General features: G+C 43.5%; 1 protein-coding gene across 1 annotated transcript in view; it reads left to right on the top strand.

The window, feature by feature from the left end:
- Nucleotides 1–6,336: 6,336 nt before the first annotated feature.
- kirrel3b (kirre like nephrin family adhesion molecule 3b) overlaps nucleotides 6,337–13,634 on the top strand; it is a gene marked incomplete at both ends in the record, with an annotated part of 93,260 nt that continues 85,962 nt past the window's right edge. Inside the window, one exon of the mRNA XM_083637576.1 lies at nucleotides 6,337–6,475. Coding sequence (XP_083493702.1) covers nucleotides 6,337–6,475 — 139 coding nt within the window. The remainder of the gene's footprint in view (nucleotides 6,476–13,634) is intronic.

Genomic DNA, 13,634 nt, shown 5'->3' with positions numbered 1-13,634 from the left:
GTCTGGCAAAATCTGCCTTTTCTTGTTGTGTTAAAACAACACTGGTGAGCGCACAAAACAGACAAACAAACAATGTTTCCTTTGATTGAAGACTATTGATGTAAAAAAGAAACACAGCTATGATGAAGATGATTATCGTGTATCCTGTGTGTAATATAGTTTTGCCTGGTGAGCAATAGATCTCTCACACATGGTAGCAGCATGATGGGTATCTGCAAAAATCATCCAATCTGTCGACTTTTTATTTTTTATTTATCTTCTTGTTCAGTAACAGATGAGGTGATGAAATGGGAGAAGTGAGGGGGGAGGGAGAGAAGGAGGGAGCGTCTGTTGTAAGGAAGTATTAGCATTAGCGCTGCGCCAACAGAGAGATCCCACCGACATTAAATCAATTACAGCACAGGTTGAACTGTTTGATAATAGCATTCCTGGCTGGGCAGATATACATATAAGGAGCGGAAGAAAAGGCAGGATTCCCCGGCATTAGGAGCTGTTTTTTTCCTGACACCTGCCAACCGATCTGTCATCTGTCTGCCTGCGCTCGCGTGCCTCGCCCGCACGCCGACCGCTTAGAGATAAGCTCCTCACGTGGGAACACACAGTCCTGATCAAGGCCGTCTGGGTCTGCAGGCCAAGGTGTCTGCTGAGACGCAGTTGACGTTTCACCTAGCAGCCAGCATCTCCTACAGTATTGCTCTAAATATACACACACACACACACACACTAAAAAAATCATTTACCAAGGGCCGATAAAACAGAAATGTTACTCAGGGAAATTCGAGAAGCTGTCGAGTCTCCAGATGATGAAGAGCCCATTACTGTATTATGCTTTGAGATACATTAACAGGGTGTATTTCCCCCCCTGATGTTGGTGCATTAAAATGAGGCAGTGTACAGGATTGTGTGTGTGTGTGTGTGTGTTTGTGTGTGTGTGTGTGTGTGTGTGTGTGTGTGTGTGTGTGTGTGTGTGTGTGTGTGTGTGTGTGTGCACATGAATCAATATGAAAACTTATGCTTACCTCCTTAACTAGCTATCCATCACCTGGAAGATGTGGATTCGAATGGCACATTTCACCTAAATAAAAAATAATGTTCTAGTTGACAACAATCTTTCCTCTGATGGGGCGTGGCTCTTGGTCTGTAATAGGAAGAGTAATTGCACTCGAATATAGAGTTAAACACAAAAAGAAACACAGTCGATGAGGTTCTGTTTCACACAGCGTCCACCCTGTACAGGGCTCGATTGGCTTAGTAGTCTCGCTTGCCAGACTCTCTCCCTGCAGCGGGAGAGAGTCTGGCTAGTAATAGCGCCACTGTGGACTAGCGAGGAAAAAGGCTCTGTTTAATACCATTACAATTACAGCCATCCAACAAAAGTACTATGCAGGCTGCTTCATTGCATAATCCACATCAATCGTTTTCAGTGTGTAGTAATGAGGTAGCGGCTAGCGCTGCTGTTGTTATTGTTTCAAAGGCAGCGGCGCAAGCATTTATGATCGGCAGATTCAACACGTAGAGCAGCAGAGGCATTTTAGATCCACAGATTCGACACGGGGAGAGCGGAAAGGAAATCCATATATGGTCGCAGCCGCAGTCAGAGCGGGTCGGAGCCAATTGCAGAGCTTGCAGGGAGCGGAATGGGATTTCCATCCGGCACCGACTGAAATGGCAGGCACCAATGGGGGCACTCAGTCCACCAGGCTGCTTCAAGCCAGTCAGACTACTGGCTTAGCCACTCATCAAGTCGCCTCAGTGCACTGAAAATATGCATGCACATGCTCAGCCAATCAGGATGAGCCTACACCTTCTATAGAAGATAGGCATGCCCATCACGGGGGAAATCGCTCTGTTCACTCCCATAGACCAGCGTCATTTTCCTTGAATTAAACATAGCTAAAAGCTGTTGTGTGGTGGGCTGCGCACACAACAAATGTAAGACTCGCCAGTTAAAGTTTTTTTGTACTCCTGAGCAAAACAAGGAAGCCATTGAGAATTGGCGGGAAGAAAAATGTGGATCTAGCTGTCAAGGAAGTAAGTTGGAGTGTTCATTTTCCGTATATATGATCTTTTGGTGCAACCATGCACGCCAGAGCCATGTAGATGGAAGAGTCCCGACATCTCCATTCACTCCAATGGACCAGTTTTTTACTGTCAAGAGTTCCAGGAAGTAAGGTCCTGGATTAAGCAGCACTGTCGAGTTGCAGCAAAATAGACAGTTTGTGTTGTACTCTGAAAGGGTTTTTCCCCCCTTCAAATTGTACATTATCAGCTTTATTTTAGCATGCAAAAGTAGCGCGAGACCCATTCCTGGCTGTTCATTGGCTAATGAGTCTCACATTTTGGTCCTCCGCTGACGCCACTCTCTCTCTAGAGGACACTAATGCCCGTGACATAGGAGAACGCCAGGATTGGAGGGGGGGTTTCTGTTTTCCCCCGTTTTGGGCGTGGTTTCTGAATGATGACGCGCTCCGCAGTGTCTCTATGAGGCCTCGCTCTCTAAATGACGAGTGGCGCCTATAGAATGGCGTCGTCTGAGATGTGTAGCTAAGCCAATAGAGCCCTGTCAAAGGGTTAGTTGTGGTCATAGAACTAGAGTTACAATAGATATAGAGTTACAATACATATCTATCAATCTTGATCCACAAATGCTGGAAAAAGAAGACAATGTAATGTGTTGCTTTTGCTGTGGCTCTTTATTGTAATCCATTACATTTTATTCAACCTATTTATTATTCTTCACGTACACGCGCAGATGTATATTTAAGCATAATAGGAATGTGTGTATGTCTGCCTGTGTATGACAGCACACATAACCAGAACAGAGAGGGATACTGTGTTAAGGTGGGTCCATATTATCCTCAGCTTTCTGGCCAATTGCACTTGAAAGTATTGAAAATGAAGAGAAGAAATAGGGAATGAACTGACAAGTGTCACTTGTTAACCTCAGAGTGCATGTGTATGGATTTGTGTGTGTGTGTGTGTGTGTGTGTGTGTCTGTTTGTGTGTAGTCGACAGACAGCTTCAGGGCCTGCCAGAGTACTCCCCCCCCCCCCCCCCCCCCGTGTCCATCCAGCCCTATGCCTCTAATGCACACCACTTTCCGCCTGAGCACATGGCGCGGAGAGCGACTAATACAGTCACACAGTTGGAGTACATGGGTGTGAGCCTGAGTTAATGGCTGCCACTAACACGGTGTTGGCAGACAGGATGGTGTTACAGTAGCCATGCTACTGCGTTGTGTATGGACCAGCCAATCTGTATGTTGATCACTGTGTTGTGTATGGACCAGCCAAACTGTATGTTGATCACTATACTGTATATGGACCAGCCAATCTGTATGTTCTCCTTCTCTTTGTTTCTTCGAAGCATGATGGTTATATGAGAGTTTTCCATTTCTTTACACAGTTCTTTGCATTTTTATTGAACTCTGCAAGGTTTTTTGAGCTGCAAGGGTTGGGTAGTAGAGGGCAGACAAGGCAGTGCTCCATAGTGTGGTCTGCTTCTCCACATTCACAGGTGGTTGGGCCAGTCTTGTAGCCCCATCTGTATGTTGATCCCAATCTGTATGTTGATCACTGTGTTGTGTATGGACCAGCCAATCTGTATGTTGTTCACTGTGTTGTGTATGGAGCAGCCAATCTGTATGTTGATCACTGTGTTGTGTATGGAGCAGCCAATCTGTATGTTGATCACTGTGTTGTGTATGAACCAGCCAATCTGTATGTTGATCACTGTGTTGTGTATGAACCAGCTAATCTGTATGTTGATCAATGTGTTGTGTATGAACCAGCTAATCTGTATGTTGATCACTGTGTTCAGTGTGTTGTGTATGGACCAGCCAATATGTATGTTGATCACTGTGTTGTGTATGGACCAGCCAATCTGTATGTTGATCACTGTGTTGGGTATGGACCAGCCAATCTGTATGTTGATCACTGTGTTGTGTATGAACCAGCCAATCTGTATGTTGATCACTGTGTTGTGTATGGACCAGCTAATCTGTATGTTGATCACTGTGTTGTGTATGAACCAGCCAATCTGTATGTTGATCACTGTGTTGTGTATGGACCAGCCAATCTGTATGTTGATCACTGTGTTGTGTATGGACCAGCCAATCTGTATGTTGTTCACTGTGTTGTGTATGAACCAGCCAATCTGTATGTTGGTCACTGTGTTGTGTATGGACCAGCCAATCTGTATGTTGATCACTGTGTTGTGTATGGACCAGCCAATCTGTATGTTGTTCACTGTGTTGTGTATGGACCAGCCAATCTGTATGTTGATCACTGTGTTGTGTATGGACCAGCCAATCTGTATGTTGTTCACTGTGTTGTGTATGAACCAGCCAATCTGTATGTTGGTCACTGTGTTGTGTATGGACCAGCCAATCTGTATGTTGATCACTGTGTTGTGTATGGACCAGCCAATCTGTATGTTGATCACTGTGTTGTGTATGGACCAGCCAATCTGTATGTTGTTGACTGTGTTGTGTATGGACCAGCCAATCTGTATGTTGATCACTGTGTTGTGTATGGACCAGCCAATCTGTATGTTGATCACTGTGTTGTGTATGGACCAGTCAATCTGTATGTTGATCACTGTGTTGTGTATGGACCAGCCAATCTGTATGTTGTTCACTGTGTTGTGTATGAACCAGCCAATCTGTATGTTGGTCACTGTGTTGTGTATGGACCAGCCAATCTGTATGTTGATCACTGTGTTGTGTATGGACCAGCCAATCTGTATGTTGTTCACTGTGTTGTGTATGGACCAGCCAATCTGTATGTTGATCACTGTGTTGTGTATGGACCAGCCAATCTGTATGTTGTTCACTGTGTTGTGTATGAACCAGCCAATCTGTATGTTGGTCACTGTGTTGTGTATGGACCAGCCAATCTGTATGTTGATCACTGTGTTGTGTATGGACCAGCCAATCTGTATGTTGATCACTGTGTTGTGTATGGACCAGCCAATCTGTATGTTGTTGACTGTGTTGTGTATGGACCAGCCAATCTGTATGTTGATCACTGTGTTGTGTATGGACCAGCCAATCTGTATGTTGATCACTGTGTTGTGTATGGACCAGTCAATCTGTATGTTGATCACTGTGTTGTGTATGGACCAGCCAATCTGTATGTTGATCACTGTGTTGTGTATGGACCAGCCAATCTGTATGTTGATCACTGTGTTGTGTATGGACCAGCCAATCTGTATGTTGATCACTGTGTTGTGTATGGACCAGCCAATCTGTATGTTGATCACTGTGTTGTGTATGGACCAGCTAATCTGTATGTTGATCACTGTGTTGTGTATGGACCAGCCAATCTGTATGTTGATCACTGTGTTGTGTATGAACCAGCCAATCTGTATGTTGATCACTGTGTTGTGTATGGACCAGCCAATCTGTATGTTGTTCACTGTGTTGTGTATGAACCAGCTAATCTGTATGTTGATCACTCTGTTGTGTATGGACCAGCCAATCTGTATGTTGATCACTGTGTTGTGTATGGACCAGCCAATCTGTATGTTGTTCACTGTGTTGTGTATGGACCAGCCAATCTGTATGTTGTTCACTCTGTTGTGTATGGACCAGCCAATCTGTATGTTGTTCACTGTGTTGTGTATGAACCAGCTAATCTGTATGTTGATCACTCTGTTGTGTATGGACCAGCCAATCTGTATGTTGATCACTGTGTTGTGTATGAACCAGCCAAACTGTATGTTGATTTGTTGAAGTTCCTATATAAATGAACCCAGCTGAGGCTGTGATGGCAGTCTTAACCTGCGCTGCAGGCGCACACAGCATCTTGTCTGGGTGTCGTGAATACCGTCTTCTGCCGTTTAGGCTTCTTTCAACATGAGTTTGACGAGAGTTTGACTGAAGTTGGTGGGAATGGATTTATGGTGTACTTTCCCTCATATAAATCCCATATATCTCTATTTAAAAAAATGCATCGTGGGGCAGAACAATTTATTGTGATAATAGCTGCTGTAGTAATCACAAATTAGATGGCTTTCCTGTCGCAATTGCACCAGCTCTCCATTAAAATGATATTGTTTGCAATCTGTAATGACATTTTTAAATTGTTGTTGACATTCTAGCAAGCCAGTGCCACTGCTAGGAAGATGTGTGCCTCAGAAATCAACATAATATCATGGTAGTATTGAATCTTGAACCCATACCACGTACAGTATCACGTTGTATCGTGACTGAGATAAGCATATCGTCCCATCCCTATGTAAAAGACATCACTGGTTCTATTCTTTGTGACCTTCCCGAATACATCATAAACATCCCCCCCCTTTTTTCCTTTTTGTCCTCAAGGGGTGGAGGCCATGTTTTCCCAGCAGCCCCAGGACCTGGTGGTGGTGGCGGGCCAGCCGGTGACCTTACCCTGCTCCCTCCCCGGGTACCACGGCGTGGTCCTGTGGATCAAAGACGGCCTGGCGCTGGGGGTCGGCAGAGACCTTTCAGGTAAGCAACAGCATTCATCACCCGGGTCGTGTCAGCCCTCCTCCATCATGTGCCTGTTTCCACCCTTCTCCATCTCCTTCAACCCCCCTCTGATACCTGCACTCTGTCATCTAGCTGTCACATTCAAATTTCTCCCTGCACTGCTTTTTGTCATTTGAAGACCCTCACTTGTCAACATCCTACCCTCTCCCAAATAAATCACTAAGCCGATACTAGGATAGAGAAAATAGATGCCATAATGGGTTAAAAAGTGTATAACACATCGAGTCAATGAACACAAATAAGTGTTAGAGAGAGAGAGAGACACACTCAATTATTGTATCAACCGAACTGAGTCAAAAATAGCTGCTGCTGCGGCTAAGCTACACCTAATTCTCTGATACTTTGTGTTTGGCAGAGAAGCACAGAAACCCAATTGTAATGTGAAATCAATAGTGCCACCGGTCCTTTTCTGGTACTTTAGTCCAGTAAATGGCTTTTTGAAGAGTAGCTCACATCCTCTAATTACACTGCACATCGTGTATAATTGCCTTAATTGTTTAATTGGGAGTAAAAGTGACTGGCTGCACCAGTCATTCAGTAGCCTGTTGTCACACCGCCACTCAGGCTTTATGTATATTCATGACCTTGATGAATATCAGCAGAACACATAACGCCTCCGAATAAATATTTACAACCTTTTTAAGCATTTATATCGAATGAGCAAATCCATAAAAAAGCGTGGGATGCCGGCGTCGTTATTGAAATGATCGTTCATTTCCCACCCGAATCAGAGATCCGCCTGAATCCTTACGGAGCAACGCGGAAAATCAGTCTTTATTATTATAGAGCTATTGGATTTTCCTCACACACTGCCTCGCCATAGCCACTGAGGAATCTATAGCTTGTGTCTATACTGTAAGACTAATTGCGATTCAAGGCACGGTGGCGCAATATCCAACCGGGGTCGTTTTTAAAACACAAAAGTCTCTTATGATCGGGAACGATTAAATATGTATTGCACTTGAGATCAGGGGTCCGCTACCCTCTGACCTTCAGCGAGTGCTCTGGTAAGCCTGTTCTGTCACCGATAGTGCTCCATAATTAAACCTCAGTGGCTGACGGAGCTCCAATAAAGCCATCCCATTCCCTGGCCTGGTCCTTATCTGGCCCAGGGGAGGCTGAGAGCCTGCAGTAAACAATGGTCCAGGAGTCATACAGTCTCCTTTGGAGTAAGAGGAGGGAGGAATGGGAAGGACTTACGACGGCCAGATACAGTACACTATGAGAGAGAGAGAGACTTTGACTTTTGATGTTCCTTTAATGAACAGTCAACTTATCTTTAAAAACAGAGCGACCTAACAAAGCCAAAACCTAAACAAACTCAAAAAATGCCTCGCCACCCACAGGCACACGCACGCACACACACACACACACACACACACACACACACACACACACACACACACACACACACACACACACACACACACACACACACACACACACACACACACACAGCAGAGATTAAGAAAACATGCCAACAAAACCCCACATATGCACAGAAAGCCAGGTTAACAAAAACCCCACCGGGTACTCACACTCAAATACAAATGACCATGAGAGAGAGAGAGAGAGAGAGAGAGAGAGACAGAGAGAGAGAGACAGTCAGAGTGGAGCAGAGATTTACAGTTTGTTTGATCTTATTCTATTTTTATTTGTTTAACCAGGGAGGTAGATCAAGAAATAATCTCATTTGTGCAGTCAGTGGCCGAGACAGAGAACTGAAGAGGGCAGAGAGTCAGGGGCGGATGGGCGCAGGAGTCAAGGGAACAAGCTGGACGCTTAATGACACATCAGTGAATAGCCGTGGACCGGCGGCAGTCATCCTCCTGACCTTACTTAGCCCAGTCTTTTCTCTTTCTATGGCTCAGCGAGCAGACCTAATATGTCGACGCTCCGAGTGGAGCTAAATGTGTGTCTTCCTCTCTTTAAGTCTGTAAAGAAAGAAGAGTGTTGTATGAGGGGATGCAGTTGCCTGCCTGGAGAAGATAGGTCTCTGAAAAGCACCAGTATGATACGGACAGGGGCTGAGGGCCTTCTATTGAGACGGATGACACTTTTTTGAAATAAAGTGCTCGGCAGCTGTCCTTTTTATCGCCTCTGCCTACGTAAACAAGCAGCAATGCAGCCGGCAGTAAAGGCCTGATGCTACATCCACACTGCAAAGATGCACACAATGAAAGGAGAAGTGGCAGCTGTATACATGAAAAGTGTGCGGCATCAAATGTTGCGTGGAGCATTTCAATAATATAGGTCTGCTCTGCTATTCATAGAAAGAAGCTGCGTCGGCAGCAGCGAGCTCCGCCTGGGACCTGTTTCCATTCAGAGGAGCAGTGATTAAACTGAGAGAACTCTTTCACCATTCAGTGCAAGGAATCGGAGCACAAAAGCCCAATGATTCCTATCTGTCCCTGAATTTGGTATTCGTCCCCTTTTGTGGCCCGCTTTTCTACTCTAATTAAAGAGAAGTACAGCTCAGATACATACAGTACCAATCAAGGGCATGAATATGCAGACACAGATGGCGAATATATCTGCTGCGCATGATGATGGTGATTATAGATAATAGGGGTGGAAATCGAGTAACTCACGGTACATTACTGTACGATCACGATGGTATCATGATACAGCAATTCTGGGATAATCAATACATTGCAAGAAGTGTCATCTATGATACATGACGATATCTGAAGAGGAAAAAATACCCCATAAATGGCAAAAAGCAGGAATTATGTATTTATTCACAGAATTGACATGAAACATGAAACGGTAGATCTTCGTTCCTACCCCCATATGTTCATGACCGAAAGAACCAGATCGCGGATACAAGTGGCCGAAATGTGTTTTCTCAGGAGGGTTGCTGGCATCTCCCTTAGGGATAAGGTGAGAAGCTCAGTCATCTGTGAGGGACTCGGAGTAGAGCCACTGCTCCTTCGCATAGAAAGGAGCCAGTTGAGGTGGTTCTGGCATCTGGTAAGGATGCCAACTGGTCGCCTCCCTAGGGAGGTGTTCCAAGCATGTCCAGCTGGGAGGAGACCACGGGGCAGACCGAGGGCTAGGGGGAGAGATCATCTCCACGCTGCCGTGGGAACGCCTCGGGATCCCCTGGATTAGTCAACAACACTACTAAATTCCCATATACATTGATTTTCAGCGGAAAGGAGTGGAAAAAGTGTTTAGTATCTATTTAATCAAAGTATACTCTTTATACAGAATACAGGAGACTCACAGGAGGAACAAGGCGCTGGCAATTACAGTAGCTGGCAAGCACGTGTCGCTCTTGCCTTGCCTCCTGATAACAAATTGAATGTTGGTCACCTGTTGTCAGCTGTGGCTAACCTGTTTCTATCCCCTAGTGGTTACACTGTGCAAAACATGCTCTATGTGAATACTATAAATCACCAGGCCACACCTCTGCGCGTGCACACACACACACACACACACACACACACACACACACACACACACACACACACACATGTACACACATACATGTACACACACCATTGATCCAGCCCAGAGACAAATCCATTCCTCCCGTGATGGATTCATTACTCCTTAATGGGCCTATTTTACATTGTTTGCTTTGGGTAACGTGTTGTGTCGTGTGTGTTTTGTGTGTGTGTGTGTGTGTGTGTGTGTGTGTGTGTGTGTGTGTGTGTACATTGTTTGCTTTGGGTAACGCGTTGTGTCTTTGAAATTCACTGAGATCAATGGTCGTTTACAGACACGTATCACATGCACAGAGGTGATCCGTCTTCACATGTTCTGGTACAAATGTTGTCATATAGAAAAATAAGAAAATAAGGTGGTTATGAGGCAAAATGCACATTAGTGTTCCTTGACATGAAGTAAATAATAATACACTACCGTTCAGAAGCCATTGCCACTGCAGTTTACATCTCGGGTGGCTCCGGCTATGAAGCAAGCTAGCACAGATATGAAACTTCCCTGTAACAGAGCCAAATCCCAACACTGCAAAATTATTCTGAGTTGGCCAGAGGCAAAGATGAGGTAATTGACCAGATCAGCTATTTGTGTAACAGAAAATATACATGGCTTCTACCTTCCTACGATGAAGACACAACAACACAAACATGCAGTCGTCGTAAATGGTGCTCCTGTGGTACATAAGCACTCACTGGAAATTAGCTCGGCAAAGGTCAGCTCAAGGTCACCTCATGCAAAATGCGCAATGATCATTATCCTAGTGATCCTCAATGGCATCATTGCGTCGAATCTCAATCTCAATGAATATGAAATGGAAGTGAAATGGCTCTCTGGGTGACCTTGTGCACATAATGGCAGGTCCTCTATTTTAGTGCGTTATTCTGAGCACGCAAAAGCAGAAAACTCCTTTTCCTTCAATGGTTATTAATATTATTAATGAGAGCTTTTAGTTGTAATTAGGTCTATATTAACCTTGCTATATTTACAACCTGCTTTTGCAATAGCTCTGCTACCACTCAGTGACAGACATATTGTAGCAGGTAATGAAAAAAACAATAAATAAATACATAAATAAATAAATGTTTTTAACACTATAACCCTTCCCATAAAACATCAGCTGGTGGATTGATTGTACATCTCTTCCATGTTTTATTTTATTTTTTTGCTTTGCTTGTTTGTTTGCTCGCCACATTATTTGATGATTCTCTGTTTATACTCCCTACAGTAGCTTTTATGTTTATGTTTAGACGTTCTTTTGTCCTTCGCCCTCCACTGTATAGACCCTTATGATCACACGTAGGAGGATGAAATGCAGAGGGTAGCTTAATCGGCTGTAACTCACCCCACCAGCATCAAATGAGGCCCACTTCATGCTCTATTAAAGGCAATGGGACTCAATGAAGCAGCCGTCAGTAATTGGACTTTCGGCACACGATGGGTTATGCAAGTAGACGAACCCAAGGACTTACGAGCCGTTAGAGGGCTGCCCAGTCTGTTCTGTTCCTTTTGGGTGATAAAACATATAACCTGCCTGTAAAACCTCTATAGTGAAATAGCAAAGTGTTTGGGAACATATAACCTGCCTGTAAAACCTCTCTAGTGAAATAGCAAAGTGTTTGGGAACATATAACGTGCCTGTAAAACCTCTCTAGTGAAATAGCAAAGTGTTTGGGAACATATACCCTGCCTGTAAACCATCTATAGTGAAATAGTAAAGTGTTTGGGAACATATAACCTGCCTGTAAAACCTCTCTAGTGAAATAGCGAAGTGTTTGGGAACATATAACCTGCCTGTAAAACCTCTCTAGTGAAATAAAGTGTGTGGGAACATATAACCTGCCTGTAAAACCTCTCTAGTGAAATAGCAAAGTGTTTGGGAACATATAACCTATAGCAAAGTGTTTGGGAACATATAGCCTGCCTGGAAAACCTCTCTAGTGAAATAGCAAAGTGTTTGGGAACATATAACCTGCCTGTAAAACCTCTCTAGTGAAATAGCGAAGTGTTTGGGAACATATAACCTGCCTGTAAAACCTCTCTAGTGAAATAGCAAAGTGTTTGGGAACATATAACCTATAGCAAAGTGTTTGGGACCATATAGCCTGCCTGGAAAACCTCTCTAGTGAAATAGCAAAGTGTTTGGGAACATATAACCTGCCTGTAAAACCTCTCTATTGACATAGCAAAGTGTTTGGGAACATATAACCTGCCTGTAAAACCTCTCTAGTGAAATTGTTTGGGAACATATAACGTGTCTGTAAAACCTCTCTAGTGAAATAGCAAAGTGTTTGGGAACATATAACCTGCCTGTAAAACCTCTCTAGTGAAATAGCAAAGTGTTTGGGAACATATAACCTATAGCAAAGTGTTTGGGAACATATAGCCTGCCTGTAAAACCTCTAGTGAAATAGCAAAGTGTTTGGGAACATGTAACCTGCCTGTAAAACCTCTCTAGTGAAATAGTAAAGTGTTTGGGAACATATAACGTGTCTGTAAAACCTCTCTAGTGAAATAGCAAAGTGTTTGGGAACATATAAGCTGCCTGTAAAACATCTAAAGTGAAATTGTAAAGTGTTTGGGAACATATAACCTGCCTGTAAAACCTCTCTAGTGAAATAGTAACGTGTTTGGGAACATATAACCTGCCTGTAAAACCTCTCTAGTGAAATAAAGTGTTTGGGAACATATAACCTGCCTGTAAAACCTCTCTAGTGAAATAAAGTGTTTGGGAACATATACTGTACACTGCCTGTAAATCCTCTATAGTGAAATAGCAAAGTGTTTGGGAACATATAACCTGCCTGTAAAACCTCTCTAGTGAAATAGCAAAGTGTTTGGGAACATATAACCTGCCTGTAAAACCTCTCTAGTGAAATAGCAAAGTGTTTGGGAACATATAACCTATAGCAAAGTGTTTGGGAACATATAGCCTGCCTGTAAAACCTCTCTAGTGAAATAGCAAAGTGTTTGGGAACATATAACCTGCCTGGAAAACCTATCTAGTGAAATAGCAAAGTGTTTGGGAACATATTACCTGCCTGTAAAACCTCTCTAGTGAAATAGCAAAGTGTTTGGGAACATAACCTGCCTGTAAATTTTAACATCTATAGTGAAATAGTAAAGTGTTTGGGAACATATAACCTGCCTGTAAAACCTATCTAGTGAAATAAAGTGTTTGGGAAAGCAATCTTTAGCTGGAAATCCTCAACATTTTGTTGAGTGGGATTTTTATGAACAGACTTTCTCATTTCATCTCACATATCCACAATAATTAGAATGAGTGAGCGAGAGTAAAAGAGACATCTTCAGAGACATCCCATAAAAGCTTCCCAGTCAAACACATTCTTCTCCTTGATTATTTGCCCCAGCGGAGGAATGCACTCCACAACACACTCTCAATGCAGATTTTGGATAACAGTTGTGGGAATATCTTTAAAACCACCTGACTTGATTTGTGTAAAATGGCCAGGTCTCTTGGATATTGCTCTGCTTCCGTGCATTATTAAACTATAAACCAGAGCAGTGTTGAAACGTCTCAATCTGTAACACTGTTCGTGTTTACACATGCAGTAAAATATCACGTCTCAATCTGTAGGCTGTTCCTGTTTACACATGCAGTAAAATGTCACCTCTCAATCTGTAGGCTGTTCCTGTTTACACATGCAGT

Source organism: Poromitra crassiceps (assembly GCF_964638095.1).
Source record: "Poromitra crassiceps genome assembly, chromosome: 5".
Taxonomy (NCBI): Eukaryota; Metazoa; Chordata; class Actinopteri; order Beryciformes; family Melamphaidae; genus Poromitra; species Poromitra crassiceps.
This window is presented reverse-complemented; position numbering and strand designations above follow the sequence as displayed.